Source organism: Stegastes partitus, unplaced genomic scaffold, assembly GCF_000690725.1.
Source record: "Stegastes partitus isolate 25-593 unplaced genomic scaffold, Stegastes_partitus-1.0.2 Scaffold59, whole genome shotgun sequence".
Lineage (NCBI taxonomy): Eukaryota > Metazoa > Chordata > Actinopteri > Pomacentridae > Stegastes > Stegastes partitus.
In genome coordinates, this window is record NW_007577790.1 from 51,000 (window position 1) to 66,338 (window position 15,339).

At 40.1% G+C, this 15,339-nt stretch overlaps 2 protein-coding genes across 2 annotated transcripts; one reads left to right on the forward strand and one right to left on the reverse strand.

Annotated features, from left to right (window-relative positions):
• Window positions 1–603: 603 nt before the first annotated feature.
• On the reverse strand, window positions 604–1,754 carry LOC103353031 (apolipoprotein D-like). Its single transcript, XM_008275780.1, has 4 exons — window positions 1,635–1,754; window positions 1,380–1,501; window positions 975–1,063; window positions 604–845 (listed from the first exon to the last, which is right to left on the reverse strand). The coding sequence occupies exons 1-4, from the start codon at window positions 1,752–1,754 to the stop codon at window positions 604–606; spliced, it is 573 nt and encodes a 190-aa protein (XP_008274002.1).
• Window positions 1,755–11,241: 9,487 nt separating this feature from the next.
• Window positions 11,242–15,092, forward strand: samd7 (sterile alpha motif domain containing 7). The gene is made up of 8 exons (XM_008275781.1): window positions 11,242–11,347; window positions 11,682–11,805; window positions 12,044–12,168; window positions 12,264–12,345; window positions 12,512–13,188; window positions 13,296–13,411; window positions 13,498–13,608; window positions 14,856–15,092. Exons 1-8 carry the CDS (start codon window positions 11,245–11,247, stop codon window positions 15,090–15,092), a joined length of 1,575 nt encoding a protein of 524 aa, XP_008274003.1. The 5' UTR covers window positions 11,242–11,244.
• The last annotated feature ends 247 nt before the right edge of the window (window positions 15,093–15,339 follow it).

Consider the following 15,339-nt stretch of genomic DNA (forward strand, 5'->3'; position numbering starts at 1 on the left):
TAAGAAACAATACAGACACATCCTCTCAGGGATCCACCCTATTTCACACACAAACATACACCAGTTCATTCAGAGCTGTACTTACTGAAGTTATTTCAAAACAGGAGGTTATTTTTTTTAGGTTAAATAAGTACAAATTAGCTGATCATGAGCATGAATGTTGCATTCGGAATGTATTTCATGTATTTCAGGTGGCAGTTTGTTATAGATCAAACCAATGTAAAACAGTTCTTAGAGGTGTTGATTTCATGTTTATGGGTGTAGTTTGTGGTTTTGTTGGACTGCACTGCATTACACAAACAGCTGATTGTGTTTTTCACATTATCCTCTTAGACATAAACAGGATGGACAGTGGCTGTGACCAGATCACTTATAAAAGGCTTCAGAACCCCTCCGTAGTTAACAGTCAACATTCAATATTGACCAAAGAGCCACTATCGTTGGATATCCATTTTATTTCAGCACTATTGTCAGTGTACACCAAATCAGTCCTGTACTCCATCAGTTCACCGTAGAGACCCACAGACAGAAACCAAAGCCTGCATGTTTGGCTTAAACACTCAAGTTTATTGCATTGATCTTGCATGGGGACACAGTGCTTGTTTACTGGTGCATGGCGCTGCAGTAAGCTGCATCCTGGTTGGTGGTGATCATCTTGTCTACATTGACTCCGATGGAAGACAGGGTGTTGGACAGTTCTCTGATGGTCTCCTGAGGCAGAGTGGGCTGCCTGCTCATGATCCAGGCGAACTCCACATGGAGCACACCGAGGTCAGTGCAGCTGTAGACCAGGGAGTAGCTGTCGTAGTCAGTGGACAGGACCCAGTAAGGAGCAGGGGGAGAGTCTGTCGGTGTGAAAGGACACAAATAGTCAGGTAACAGTTCTAGATTTTTGTACATCTACAGAATGTTTAAAGACCACCTAAGTGTTTGATAGTAATCTGTGTAAAACAAAACAAATAAGTCATGTGTACTCTCAAAGAAGGAGACCAGCAGTTTGGCAGGCTCAGAGGAACTCTTGGACACAGCAGAGCCACTGATGGTGTTAATGGTCCCATCGGCACTAAAAGAGACAAACAGTAAAAAGTGAGAATATTGTAGAGGTGCACAGACATCACCAGTAGAAACGGTAACATCTAGCATCATCAAGTTCAGGTCGAGTAAAAGCTGGCGGCTGCTCTGCCCTTCTCCCAAAGACGTGTGATGGGTCAGTTGGTGATGCTGTAGGTGTCAGTGTGAGCCTCTATGGTTGTCTGTTTGTGTTATCGTTGTCCTGCATGTATTACCTCTTACCCACCGTCAGCTGGGAAAGGACCCAGCTCCTGTGACCCTCTGTAGGCAGGTAAAACTAACTGATGACATGTAGCTGTATTACTCACAGCAGCTCCCTGTTGAGGACACCGACGACTCCAGGGCTCTTCAGGCTGTAGGTGGCTGTGCTGCACTCACCCTTCTGGAAAGTGTGGGGCAGTTTCTCGATTTCATACCATGTACCAAGATACTGCAGAGGAAGCACGAGAAGTTAAAAGAAAATTAAAAGTTTTGTTTGGGCAAATGGTCAGTATGGAAGATGTAGTTTATTTTAAACAATCTAAATTAAAGTGGAGCCTCGATTTTTCCACTTTGGTATTCACCTTAGCAGCATCAAAGTTCTTCTGAACAGCAGGCTTGGGGCATCTTCCTGGCACAATGACCTGAGCGTTCACTGCCAGAACTGACAGCAGAGTGAGGGAAAACACCTGGAGGGCATTCATTTTTCTCCACAACCTGTAGAAAATATAAGCACGTTTTGAAGTTTATTTTTTGTTTGTTTGTTTGTTTTAAATAGCGAAAACATAAGGCGATGTTAACTTAGTTTTCAAAAAGAGATGCCAGTAAGAAAAAAAAAAAACGGTGTAAATCACGGTTTTTGCTTGCTTACCTGTTTCACTGGGCACCAGTGAAGTGCAGAGTTTTGATGGCGTATTTATAGGCCTGTCAGTGATGACGGTGTGCAGCCCCTCCTTCCTATAGACATGTGAAGTTATTTTGAGAAAGCTGTGTGAGATATTTGGCACCTGTTCAACATTTAAGTGTTGAGCAAATATTTTGAGAAGTAGGCCGAATAGTTACATATGATCATATTTTCTCGTTATCTCATGACACTGACCACGTGGCTCTCTGGGTGATTTTTCATAGTATTTCCTCTGTGTGTGCCTGTATATCTGTACATCCATCTGTTTCTTTTGTTATGTTTTATTCACTGTAGTAATAAACACAAAAAATATACAAAAAAAAGCATAGATCGCCCTGATAAAAGGGTTTGAAATATATTTCTCTTTTTAAATATTTGGTCACAATTTGAAGAGTGATTTTTAAATTGTGATTTTTTTTTAATGTCCTGTAAAGGACCTGTTTCAACAATAATTTAAGTGTCAGATATGTAGTTTATATGAACACAGATATATTAAGTATACATAAATTACACATATATTTATTGTTTTATTGATTGATTGATTGCTTGATTGATTGATGTATTTATATTTAATACATTCACATTCTTATATTCTCTCAATACCAGTAATATCTTTAAAATTCAGTTTCTTTTTAACAAATTCATTCTTTAGTTGAAAAATTAAACAAAATAGCCATTTCACAATGCAAAAAAAACCCTTCATAGTACAAGTAGATCTTAAACATTATATTAGTGTTACCATCTACAAAAGATACAGTGTTTCGGTATTTAATTTAACCACACACTGTATCATTGATACGTACAGTATCAGGAATTTGCAGCAAATCCTATTGCTTTACTGTGATTATTTTGATTGTCGATAGTGGTATTGTGAGCAGTATCGTTCTTGTACAGATATGTAAAGGCCACATTGAGGCATCACTGCAATGAAGTACAGCATCCGAAGATACAGCATCTATATGTAGCCCACCTTAGTTTTGTTAACAACAAACCTCTAAAGGAAGGTTTAAGGACAAAAGGACTCCTGCCTGGACATCATCAATCACTGGACTCTTTTATATTTAATAGCTTCTCTGTATGATATTGTACCAATCACCCTGCTAATCATTTCACTTTTCATTCCATCTCTTTTTTTTATTCTTCTCTTTATAGCATGTTGTAAAACATTTTGCTGCAGGGACTCTCTTTGACTCCGAGCAGAGGCAGACAAAGTCACAGGGCAAGCTATTCTTCTTTTATTGATGGCAGACATGTGAGGAGAGCTACTTCAGCAGATTGAAAAGATTATCTACCTCGAATCACTATATCTTAAGTATACCACTAAAATGAGCTTGACAAGAGAAAAATAATATCAAACTGGAATTGCTTTTATGACCCTCTGCCTTCAGTAAGATGCACGAGTGTTTTCTTTTTTTCACATTCAGCGTTTGGGATAAAACCTGGTATAGCAGCAGATCTTCATGTTACACACACGAAATGTTATTTCAGGGATTCTTGATCCTGAAGAATCCTACAATCCAGGATCTCACAGTAATCAAGACCTAAACAAGATTTCCACCAGGCGTAAAAGACGTAATGCTTCCAGCTTAGAAGGATTACAGCTTCGGTACATCCGTCATCTGATGGAGAACAATTCAGGAAATGCAGGTGATCCGGACTCCAGATTGTTGCTGTAGTCAGAAGATGGATGGTGTCCGTGTCTCCACTGACCTAGTGAATTTATAGCCAAGTCTGCATCTCCAGGTTAAACCTGTTCTCATCCCTTCGCCTCACTGTGACTCCATAATGCTGGGTGCAAACAACACAGGCAGAAATCCCTTATAAAAAGCTTACACCTTGGAGACTCTTAAATTAGCGGTTTAGATGTCCTAATGCTCTGTTCTCTTAATTCCTAAGTCCTTTATTAGTGGTTTCCTCTTTTTCGCAGTAAAAAACCTAACTGTCCCCTGAATAGCCACATATACTCTCAGGAAACTCCAGGCTGTAGTTAGTGAATCAATCAAACCTTATCTGTAGAGCACCTTTTAATACTGTTTAATGCAGCTCAAAGTGCTTCACAGATGTTTGTGAAAGAAAAGTGTCGACCACAATAGCATAAATTAAATTAGATTAAAAACAAAAAAAACTTGAAATAAAACTGATACATACATACCAATTTACCACAACTACTACTACTATTCTGATGCCAGTTAATATTTCTATCAATATTGCAGATACTTTTACTTTTGTTTACTGCTGTACCTGCTGCAGTATCATTAATGGTGCTGCAGTAATACCACTACAATTACCGTTACTGCTTCTCCCACCACACAGTTTGCACCAGACAACAAGCTGATATATGATTATTAGTTGATATGTTGATTGCTAAGCACCAAGAAATTGTAGTCGGGATGCAGAAGATAAATGTATGCATACTTAATACATGTTGTTGTCACAGCTCCTAAACAACTAAACCTTTGAAAAAATGTTGGTTTTCGGTGCATAAAAATTGCCTTGTCCATCATTAGAAAAACTCTCAACAATTAGAATATTGTTTTACTGAGTGCATGTTTGTGTTTCTTTGTGAAACAGTTTTTCATTTTAAATTAATACCTACAACAGTCTTTACATTAATAGTGTTTTTGTTTATATGCACAAATGAATGTTAAATAATGCTTATTATTTACAAGGGCAGAGGGAAGCAAACAGGCTTACTGATTAACCCCTATTCATTTTTTTTTAGAATAAATGTATAGTAGTAAGGATATACAGTTGTATAAACCATGTATACCATGGCAGTCTTGAATTTCCAAGAATTCCTCTATGATGGAATCACTGAAACACATTTGTCTCGTCACAAAAAAACAATCAGGCATTTTGGTTCTTTCACAGAAGCCATCTGGAAATGTGACAAAATCTGCTGGGTCAAACATACACATACAGCAATGCTCATATTTGGTTAATGTCCCTTTCCCATTTTCATCTCATTTCAGAGGTTTTGGTAACCATTAACAAACTTCTGACAAGCTCCTGGTTAAAAATATTACTTAATAATTTATGTATGTTACTATAATCAGGAAAAGTCCCTTCAAGTACTAAAAACTAGGGAGACGTGAAGCTTGTTTTTAACCGTTTAATATCAGCCTGCAGTCTTTGGTATGGATTAATGTCGCTGTTTATTTTCATGATTAATCCATTTACTGTCCTTTTGGTTGAAATAAATAAATAAATAAATCTAAATTCATTCATCAAGTACAGCCACAAGTGACATTTTTAAATTGCTTATTTATAATAATGAATGATTACAATAAGTGACATGAAAAATATTCTATAATATTTAAAAACTGATTTAACAGACCTAAGTATTTTCCATCATTGCCAAACCTTCAAAAAGAAATACAAAAATTGAAAACTGACCTCTGCCTGTGAGATGTTTGATGAAATAAAGATAGAGCTCAGTGTCAACAGCACAATAGTGGAGTAATGTGTAATATGATGTTCTGGAATGATGCAGTGAGACACAAGAGGCCTCATAGTACCAAAAGTATTTGAATGTTACAGTGTGTCTGAGCATACTTGCTAACCAGGGTGCACGTTTTCATGTAAGAAGGATATTTGGTATCTGAATATAATTTTATGAAACATGACTCTGGTTTTCTCTGCAGTCTCCAGAAGCAAACCATCAGCAGCACTCCGTCCTGTTTGACCCGAGACAGGCAGTTCAATAAATGATTGATGACAACAGAGTGATGAAATATGCAGTTACAGCATGATAGGTCAGGTCAGGATCAACGTAAATAGTTGATACTGACAGAAAGCTAGAGGTAAAAATGTGAAATTCTACCAAGTATCAAATACAGGTTTTTGTAGATTGTAGTTGTGCACTGCATTCAAACAAGACAACAGGAGAGCCTACAGTCATGTTCACAAAGCAAGTAAAGCTAATAAGTGGATTCTTAGTATGTGTCTTTGACAAATGTTGGTGTGGTGGCTCTGAGGAAAGGGATGGGCAGAATGTTTACAGTTCATATTGACTTTAACACGTCTGAACTCAATTTAAGGGCAATCAATAGAAGTTGAGCTGATAAGATATTTCTGTGTAGAGTCTGACTTCTGCACCCAGACACCACCACGCAAAATAAAAACAAATAAAACTGTAGAATATGTCGTACAGTAAGACAGTTCAGCCTGCATGTTTACTTTGGACTAACAGTAAATATGTTTTAGATAGAAAAAAGCTTGCAATCCGATAATAAACAGATTTTATTATGCAGTAGATTCACAGCTGATGAAACGTCCCAGCACTGACATTACTGACATTTTGTCATCTGTGTGTTTTCCTGGGAATCTGACAAATTTACCAACTTGATGTTAGTTTATTTTGTACAATTTAATATTAAGACACACAATTAGCAACTCTTTGGATGATACCAGCATTGCAGAATAATAGACATATCTACAAACACCTGAAATGCTCAGCATTTCTTTGTTTTAATGAAATGATTAATAAAAATTAGTCATAACACTGAGAGTTGTACTGGGAGGACATGGATTCATGTTTTAAAACTCTGGCTACAACCCAGCTTGTTAACTCTCCAGGGGCTCTTTGTTTTCCTGCATGGCAACAGAAGCACTACATTGTCCGCCTCCACAGTATGTCTGCTGTTTAGCCAAATTTCCTACCAGCCCACCGTCTGTGCACACCTCTCTGCCCACCAGGCATTACAGAAAACATCATTCAAAGAAGTGCAGGCCCATGCTGTAAGCGGTTGGTGAGCACAAACTGTCAGATTAAGAAGTCTGAGAGGATGATCCGGCCAGCATTTAGTCGGATTTCTGGCAAATTACCACCAAGCATGTTTGGGTCAAACCTTTGGCACCCTGGGGAGCACAATACTTCTGACACCCAAACTAGACTCATGAACAAAAACAAAAACAAGACAAAGCTGTGGGATTCTTCAAGTCTACGAGCAGCACCGTGCAGTTTCACTGCATGTGGTCACACAGCAGTCAAGGAGGGGTTGGCCCTTTTGCCACTGGAAAAGGAAGCCAAGCATTTAGGTGTCTTAACCATAGCCTAAAGTGCTAACAAGGGATTAGTGAGGTAAACGTTGAAAGAGGTTTAGCACTCCATGCTTAGGAGCAGTTCTGCTTCAGTAATTACACATCAGTTGCAAGGTGTGGCAAGCAGTTGGATGGGAGATCATAGTGATGTCAGGGCAGGGAGGGCTTACCGCGGGAGATAAGGCCAGCTAATGGAGATGAAATGAATCGGTATTTAAAAGGTCTTTTTTAGTTAAGGCAGTTAGCTGGCAGCAGAGTGCACTCCAACCAGTTGGCTGGGTAGTGGGAGGCCGTTCAGCTGGAAGTGAAAGAGGGACAGCAAGAGACGGGCTCTGTGAGCTCTCCAAAGTCCTTCTGGGTACCTTTTTCACTTGCTTTTGTTGTTGTTGTTTTTGTTTTTTCATTGCTCTGTTTTGTTGTTGTTTTTTTTTTTACCTGAACTGGGACAAAATCAGCTCCAAGCTCTGCTTACTGGTGTGAACTTCAAGGTAAGTCCATATTTCACACTCTTTTCCTTCGTTTCCCCAATGCTTCTCCTTGTGCATGATATTCTAGGATTTTGTTTTAGTGCACTTTGCAATGCATAGGTGCATTTTAATGCTTCAATGTGTGATAACATGCGACAGTAGCAACTGTAAAATCCATTGAAACTATAAAGAAATATGCATCATAATTTTGTAGAAATGCATAATGTTCATGTGCAGGCTACATTTGATCATGAATAATGTGAGCAGTAAATTTTATAAGAGGCTCCTGATGCCTTTGTAAGTGATTAATCTGGAGGCCAATGCGATTAAGCAACAACCTTGAAATCTGTATAATTACCTAATAATTAGCCCAGATTCTGTAAAGGACACTTTTTACAATGAAGGCAAATGGTAAAATACATTCTGTATTGGCCACTTCTTGTTTTTATCAACTTTGAGGGTTTATGTCTATATCTTATATATTCTACATGTGAATTTATATTTGTCATCCTAATCAACACTTTGTCATGTCAGTTTATGGCCAATTAATGCTTAATTCAGTGCTACCTGTAGCTCGCCACTTATTGTACAAGTCTGACAAAATCTAATCTGCTTCATGCAACTGACAGAATATGCTTCAGCATGTGTGTGTTGTGTGAGGGGATTAGGAAGGGCTAGACAATACTTCTGTCTTGTCTGATATGACCTCCTCAGGGCTCCATCTAAGTTGTCAGCAATTTTTCCCTTTAATTCATTCTTGTAATGAGATTACCCAGGCAACAGCAAATCCAAGGAGTCCAATCCCCGGATTTGGCAGCTGCGATGTGGCCTCTGTTCAATACGGAAACATGACAGCAGTTTTTGTAGCTCACCTTTGACGACAGTTTCACTAACAAACTGCCTGAAAACTGAAATTTAAATGTAAAATTTCTTCACGTCCAAAGAGGTTTGAGCAGGGGAAGGTTTGAGCATGTGCTACAGCAAAATAGTCTCAGGCTGCAAAATTCACTTAGGAGACTTAACCTAATCAAAGTGTTAGCTGGGTCGGACGGGCCTTTTAAAGGATTCCTCCGAATGGTTCAAGTTCACAGAAGCTCCATGCATTACGATTACATTTGAGTCACAGAGTTAAGCATCTGACTTCCTGAAGAACAAACACACAGCAATGATGGAAATGCTGAGAAAAACTATTTCTGCTGTTCTGACAGCAACAGTTCGTTTTTGTCGTCTGGTTGAAAAGCTACTCCAACTTCTGCACAATGAAAAAGAAGAATAAATTATTTTTAAGCTTGACACTGGACAGTAGCAAGAAATGGCATAAAGTCTTTGCACAAGTTGAACCCCGATTAAATATATTGTATTATCAGCAAACCTGATTTCTTTAGTCAGTAGTAGTTACAAAGCTTTATGTAAATGACATTATGTCATATAGTAGGTAGGGTGTTTATGACTACAAATTAAATGTTTCCTGAAATGGCAGCAAAGTTAATTGAACTCTAATATATACTTACATTTTGTTTGTGTTTTACAAAAATAACTAAATTTCCCTCAGTTTAAAAGTGTTTATCTCTGCGAAACAGAAAGATATTTTTTTTCATGTTTAAAGAATCATTGAAGATTCTACGAGTAGCTTTTAGTGTTTTTAGATGGCCTTACATGTTTGTTTGTTTTTAATGCTGCTGGGTTTCTATTTTTTTGAAAATTAAATGCCTGTGGCTGAGATTTGAATCTGATGATATGTCATAAGAATCATAGTGGAACCACTGTTATCATGCTGTTTTCGGTGGTACTGTTCTGCTTGCGACCACAGCTCCTGGTCTGGTGCAGTGGCTTCAAGTTTCACCAAGGGGCAATACTGTATCTATCAACCCATATATCTATTTACTAGAGGTTCATAAAGATCACTATTTATTACTTGCTTGACATCTTTACTGATTTACTTCCCAAAGATTTAATAATTTACTGTGTGAGCTGTTCATCCACACAAATTACAAAAACCTGATCATCTTGAAATATGAGTTGTTGTTAACTGTATCACATATGGAAGTGTAAACTATTATTTCCCAGGTGAGAGGTAAAAGTGATCCTACATACACAAGGCCTGAGGCTAGGAGCTTAGTGCCCACTTGGGAATTATAGAGACATAAATGTTGAAATGCATATCTTCTCATTTGCTGATGTTAGCTGTTGTGACATTGGCAGAGAAGGAGGGTGCATGTGTTCGCGCCACATAGCTCCACATAAACCGATTGCATCCCCAGATTTATCCCGAAGGTGTTTTTAGGACATCCTGGGAGCTAATGGAGGCTAATAGGCTTAGCACTTAGGGTGTATTGTCCAGGATGCTTACAGGCAAGGTTTGCTGAGGGTAAAACTCTAAACGTGCGGATTACCTCCAACACATCCCTTTAAAGTGCTGTATAGCCAGGACTTAGCTAATAGGATCCTGGGGGTAGCAGGGGCCTGGGAAGGTGGGGAAGGGGGGGGGAGAAGACGGGCCAGCAGGGCGGACTGCAGGCAGGTCAGCAGATGTAGGTAGCAGACTGTTGAAGGACTAACAGGCGGATTACAGCCCTCGGATTAGATGGGTTTCAGAGGGAACTTGAGGGACTGTGGATAATGCACAAGGCCTAGGGGCAAATCTTATGGCAGCATTTGTCTGGGGGAGGGGACAACAGAAATAATGTGGCTAAGTAAATGGGAACAGTTTACACATGTAACTGATGCTATTTTAATCAGAGGAAGTTAATATCCTATGAAGAGGTGGTTGCTAAAGTTCTGTGTGGTGAGGATTCATATTCATGCCTCCAGATGCATATTGCATTCACACTTGCCTTGGATTAGCAGAACTGGATTATTGCGCCTTCGTTTACAGTATCATATTTTGTAATGGGATTTCTGGAGTGTAGACAGCTAATTGGAGGTGCCTAAGTCGATTGTGCTTGTGTACACAAGCTGCTGGCTCAGCCAAGAACAATGAGGGCATTTCGAGTGAGTGTATATGTGTGTATGCAATACTTCTGAGGACCAAATGTATTGGTACTTGTACGGATAGAAAAGTGAGAAAAAATCCACAGTAAGGGACTGTTTCTGCTGGTCTTCACGTGGGATTTGGATTTACCGGTGAGGATTGGTGTGCAATATGGTGAGGGTTAGAGTTAAGGTTGGTTTAGGAATCATACTTAATACTAGGGGTGTGGAAAGGATGAAAGCAGCTAAAGGTTATAGGTTACAGTTAGCCATGCCCCCATACATTTAGTACGTCACTAATCTGGCACATTTTCTGCAGGAACAGCAAAAAAATAAAAAATCTGTCCTGCTGAAATGAAGTTTGCTCAGAGGAATGAAAAAAGTACTGCATGTGTTACAGAGTATGTGATTGAGTATAAGACGTATTTATCTGCTTATGATGAATTTTAGTGAGATTATGAAGTCTTTAATGTCCAGCTATCTTCAACTACAGTCAGGTGGGTAACTGCTGCACTCTAGTGGTAGCGTCAGAAAATTACAAAAATCTGCTCAGCACTGTTTCTACAGCATCAAGACAATTCAACATCTAAACTGGTTAAATCATTGCAGGACAGTGGCACAAAAAAGAACACAATAGATAAAATATAGAAATAGATATATATATATAATATATATCTATAAAGAAAAAGAAAGTATGTACAACTAAACCCTTGTTTTCAAAAGTGATATATATGATCAATAAAGTTTCAATTATTATTGTATTACTGTTTATTAACAGCATACACTTGGCGGTCAAATCGTGTGCATGTCATGACCCCACGAGAGCAGCTGAGAAAGATGACGGCGCTGGGAGAGCAGGGCAGCTTGGATGAGAAGCACTGGTATCGACTGGTCAACGGCATGTCAGCTGGAGGTGAGAGCAAAGGAGAATGAGAGGCACAACATTAGCAGCTGTGTCAGGAGCCCAAGAAAACTCAAAAAGCATAAAATATTACAAGTGAATTTTTAGCTTTTAGTTTTTTTTAAATTAATTTATAAATAGAAGGGATGTCTGGATTTGGTCTAAATGTGAAGCACCAAACAGGTAAAGCTAACTCTGCAACCTTACATTGTGCCATGTATTGATTTCAGTGGATTGCTCTGTGATACCTGCAGCCTGCAGCTATTCACAGTCAGTGCATGTTCCAGTTATTGTGGCTAAAGTGGCCTCCCAGTGACCTGTGGTGCTTTTTTTTTTTCACTTGCAGAGTTGCGGCAGAGGCAGGAGCTGATAATGAGGAACCAGATGGCCATGGCTCCACAGATCCTGACTCAGGGGCAGCAGAGGTTACAAGGTGTCCCAGCACAGTTCGAACCTCGCTTCATGGAGAGGTCAGTACCTGGATTTACTGTTAAACCTAAAACAATACCTCTGCAGAAAAGGACACCTCTAAGAAAAGGTGCCACTAGTGTCAGTGTGGAAAATATGGTGCATTTTTCTGTCCTTTTTGTACAGTCAGAAGTTTAAAGGGCAGAATCTTCCTCAGCAATCAGTTCCACAAGATACAAACAGCTGATTATCTCTCTGTAAATGTTTTGCCACTTATGTTACTTGCTTTTCTTTCATCAGGGAGTTGGTTCCTCCTACTGAGATGGTAGCTTCTGAAGAAAGACAGGTGCACATGGGACCTCATCTTGGTCCACCTCTGCCCCCCCATGCCAATGTCTTGCCTGGGAGAGCTTTTCCTGGACCAGGTGAGCATGGGCCTTATGCCTGAGAGAACTCCCACACAGTCTGAATAGTTTTCAGGTATGCGGATTAGTTTTAACAGCCTATCCCTCTTTCTCAGCAGGCTATGGCTTCTTGCTCTCAGAGCCCATGGAAACAGTTGCCCGGCGACAGGAGCTCATTCACAAGCAAAATATAGCCAGGTAATGCGTACAGCATATAATCATCATCTCCTGAAATATTCCACCCACACACAGATTTGCATCATATCTTGCTGGACAAAGCTGAGACTTTATTTCAACAAAGTTTATGTTGCGGTTCTGCCATCACTGTTGCACAGCCATATTTAAAATGTGCACTCCTTTTCAGAATGGAGATGAACGCTATCCTGCATCAGAAAGAGCTGGAAAATGCTCACCAGAAAGGACTGATGGGAATGGATAATCCTATGTCGTACCCCTCCAACCCCATGGTGTTCAGAGGTCGTCAGCGCATGCCAGACGGCCATGATGTCTTCGTCCACCGTCCCTCCCTGGACGAACTGCACTCCAACAGTATACTCATGTCAGCCAGCCCTTACCCACCAATCAGCACGCTGCACAGAGAGCGGGGACGCAGGGCTGGAAGGAGGCCAACCGCTCACAAGAGTACAGAGAGCCATGTAACCACCTTGAAGGGCCAAACTGAAGATAAAGGTGTAGAACAGAGCCCAGGGGCCACATCAGGGGAGGAGAAAGAGATGGAGCCAAAGGGGGACATGGGAGAGGAGTGTGCTGCTAGCAAGACGCATCATCAAGCCAAAATAGATTCTGAACTTGCCACAGGAAGCAGGAAGAACTACAAAGAGGGGGAGCCGGGCCTGCGTAAAGCCTGTGTGAACAGTCAGGAGGGGTGTTCAGATGTGGCCAACACAAGCGCAAATGACAAAGACGTATCCAGCCAATGTTCAGCTTTCCAGGAGAAGTTCATTTATCCATCTGCAGGTGGCGCTCTCACGGGGATGCCTTACATGTTCCCTGTCCCTGGAAATGGTTTCCTCCCACCAGGTGAGTTTGGGAAATAGATATAAAAGTTTTAAAAAAACAAAAAACTTTTCCTAAAATTGTGGCAAAGATTGAACTTACATGTGTTTTTTTGTTTGTTTGTTTTCAAGGTCCACCAAACCTCTTTCTTAATGGGAATGAGGTGCCTGAAGACATAAGGAAGTGGACAGTGAATGATGTTTACAACTTTGTCAACAGTATACCTACGTGTTCAGAGTATGCTCAGGTTGGCTACCATAGTTTTGTGTAGCTATCTCTTCAATGCTGATTCTGTTGTGTCTTTGTTGTGCTAATGTGTGATAATTTTATCAGACATTCAAGGACCACATGATTGATGGAGAGACTCTGCCTCTTCTCTCAGAGGAGCATCTACTGGACACACTGGGGCTCAAGCTGGGGCCGGCTCTTAAGATCCGCTCACAGGTACAAAAACACAGACAATGACAACTCTGATTCTATTCATGAAATATCATATTGATGGACTAGTTTAATATAAGTTTTATGAATAGGTGCTTTTTTTATATTATTTTATTTTTTTCTGAGATAAGGAGGTTTGTCTTTTAACCCAAGTCAAGTTAGTTTTATTTATTTTGCTTACAGTCTGTACACATACAATGCCCTCCATCAGAAACATTATCAGAGAGAGACTCACCATACAAAGAATACTAATAGAAATCTATTGAGAGAATTTGCCAAAGACGGTATGATACATTCTTGGTCCTTTCCTGAAAAGCTTATTCTCTTCTTTGTAGTCTGACTCACAAGATACAACTACAGATCCAAGCCTGCCATTGGCCACACATTTTCATGCAGCTTTCTCCTCCCCTTCCACTATTTGCATGTAACCATTTTTAAAATACCCTTTGATATGAGAACAACCTCGAGGTGCCACCTACCACACTGGAAATAATACGTTTTTGCTGAAAGCTTGGATTAGTAAGGCAGCCCTGCTCGATAATGAATTAATAATTTGAATGAAAGTTCTTGCCCCCCTGCATACAAATATACTCCCCCTTCACTATTTTGAAGAGACACAAACACAAAAGAAATACAAACAAGGCAGAGCGTTTTCCTCTATAGCAGAATAATAATGAGTGCAGTCAGGCCATTCTGCACAGCACTGTACTGTCAGCACTAAAGAATGGTCTGGCTATACAAGACTATCTTCTTTGTAACTGGTGAACCAGAAAACATCCAGCCAATCGTGCTGTTGCACCGACAAATCGCGGTGTCATGAAACTGTTCACATGTGTGTTCACAGCAGAAGTGTAATCAGTGGAAAAAGCCTCGTTGTTGGTTTTTTTTTCTAGTTTTAGGCAAACTTGGCTTCTGATTATATGCATGCAGTTTTTATGTACCAGTGACCATTGAAATTGCATTATGGCTCTCTGTCAATTCATTTAGACAGAAGTCTGGTCTAGTTAGCCTTAAATAACTGCTGGGAGCCATCACCAAGATGACTGCCAGATTGCAAAATTGTGCCTCTTAAGACTGCATGTGTCTTTAGAATCTACATCTATATATACTTCAGAAAAATGCATTTTAAAAATGACACTGATAATCGATGATAACTGTGGCAACCCCTCAGCAGTACAGAATTCCTTCAGACTGACACACAACCAGCAAAAGCAGTTAAATCAACACTGTCTGCTCTCTTCACCCCTCCACAGGTATCCAGACGCATGGGCAGCATGTTGTACATGATGAACCTGCCACTCCCCACCACCACCCTGCAGGCCACTCCTGAGAAGCCTGGGGACCGCACCTCAGAGATTGGCTCCCCCGTCAACTGCAACAGTGAGGAGATGATGGCAAGTCCAAGAGACCCTGATGTCCTCAAATCCACTGAGCACCTCCACGAGCCAGAAAACAATTCACCTCCATCTGCCAGCAGTGAGACAGCCTGATAGCTGGTTGACAAATGCAAACCAAACCCAGTCTGCACCGACAGCATGGCACTACCTGATGAACTGCTGCTGCTACAGTGGTGGATTTGTTTACATGATTTATTGGATTGAAGATGCTTTTTTACTGTTACACAGGTTCACAGTATGCACAGGTGTCTGCTAAATGTCTGTATTTCACACATATATGTACATATTTTGTTTTTTTATTTTGTATAAAACCAACAACAGTGGGAGGAAACTGATGACA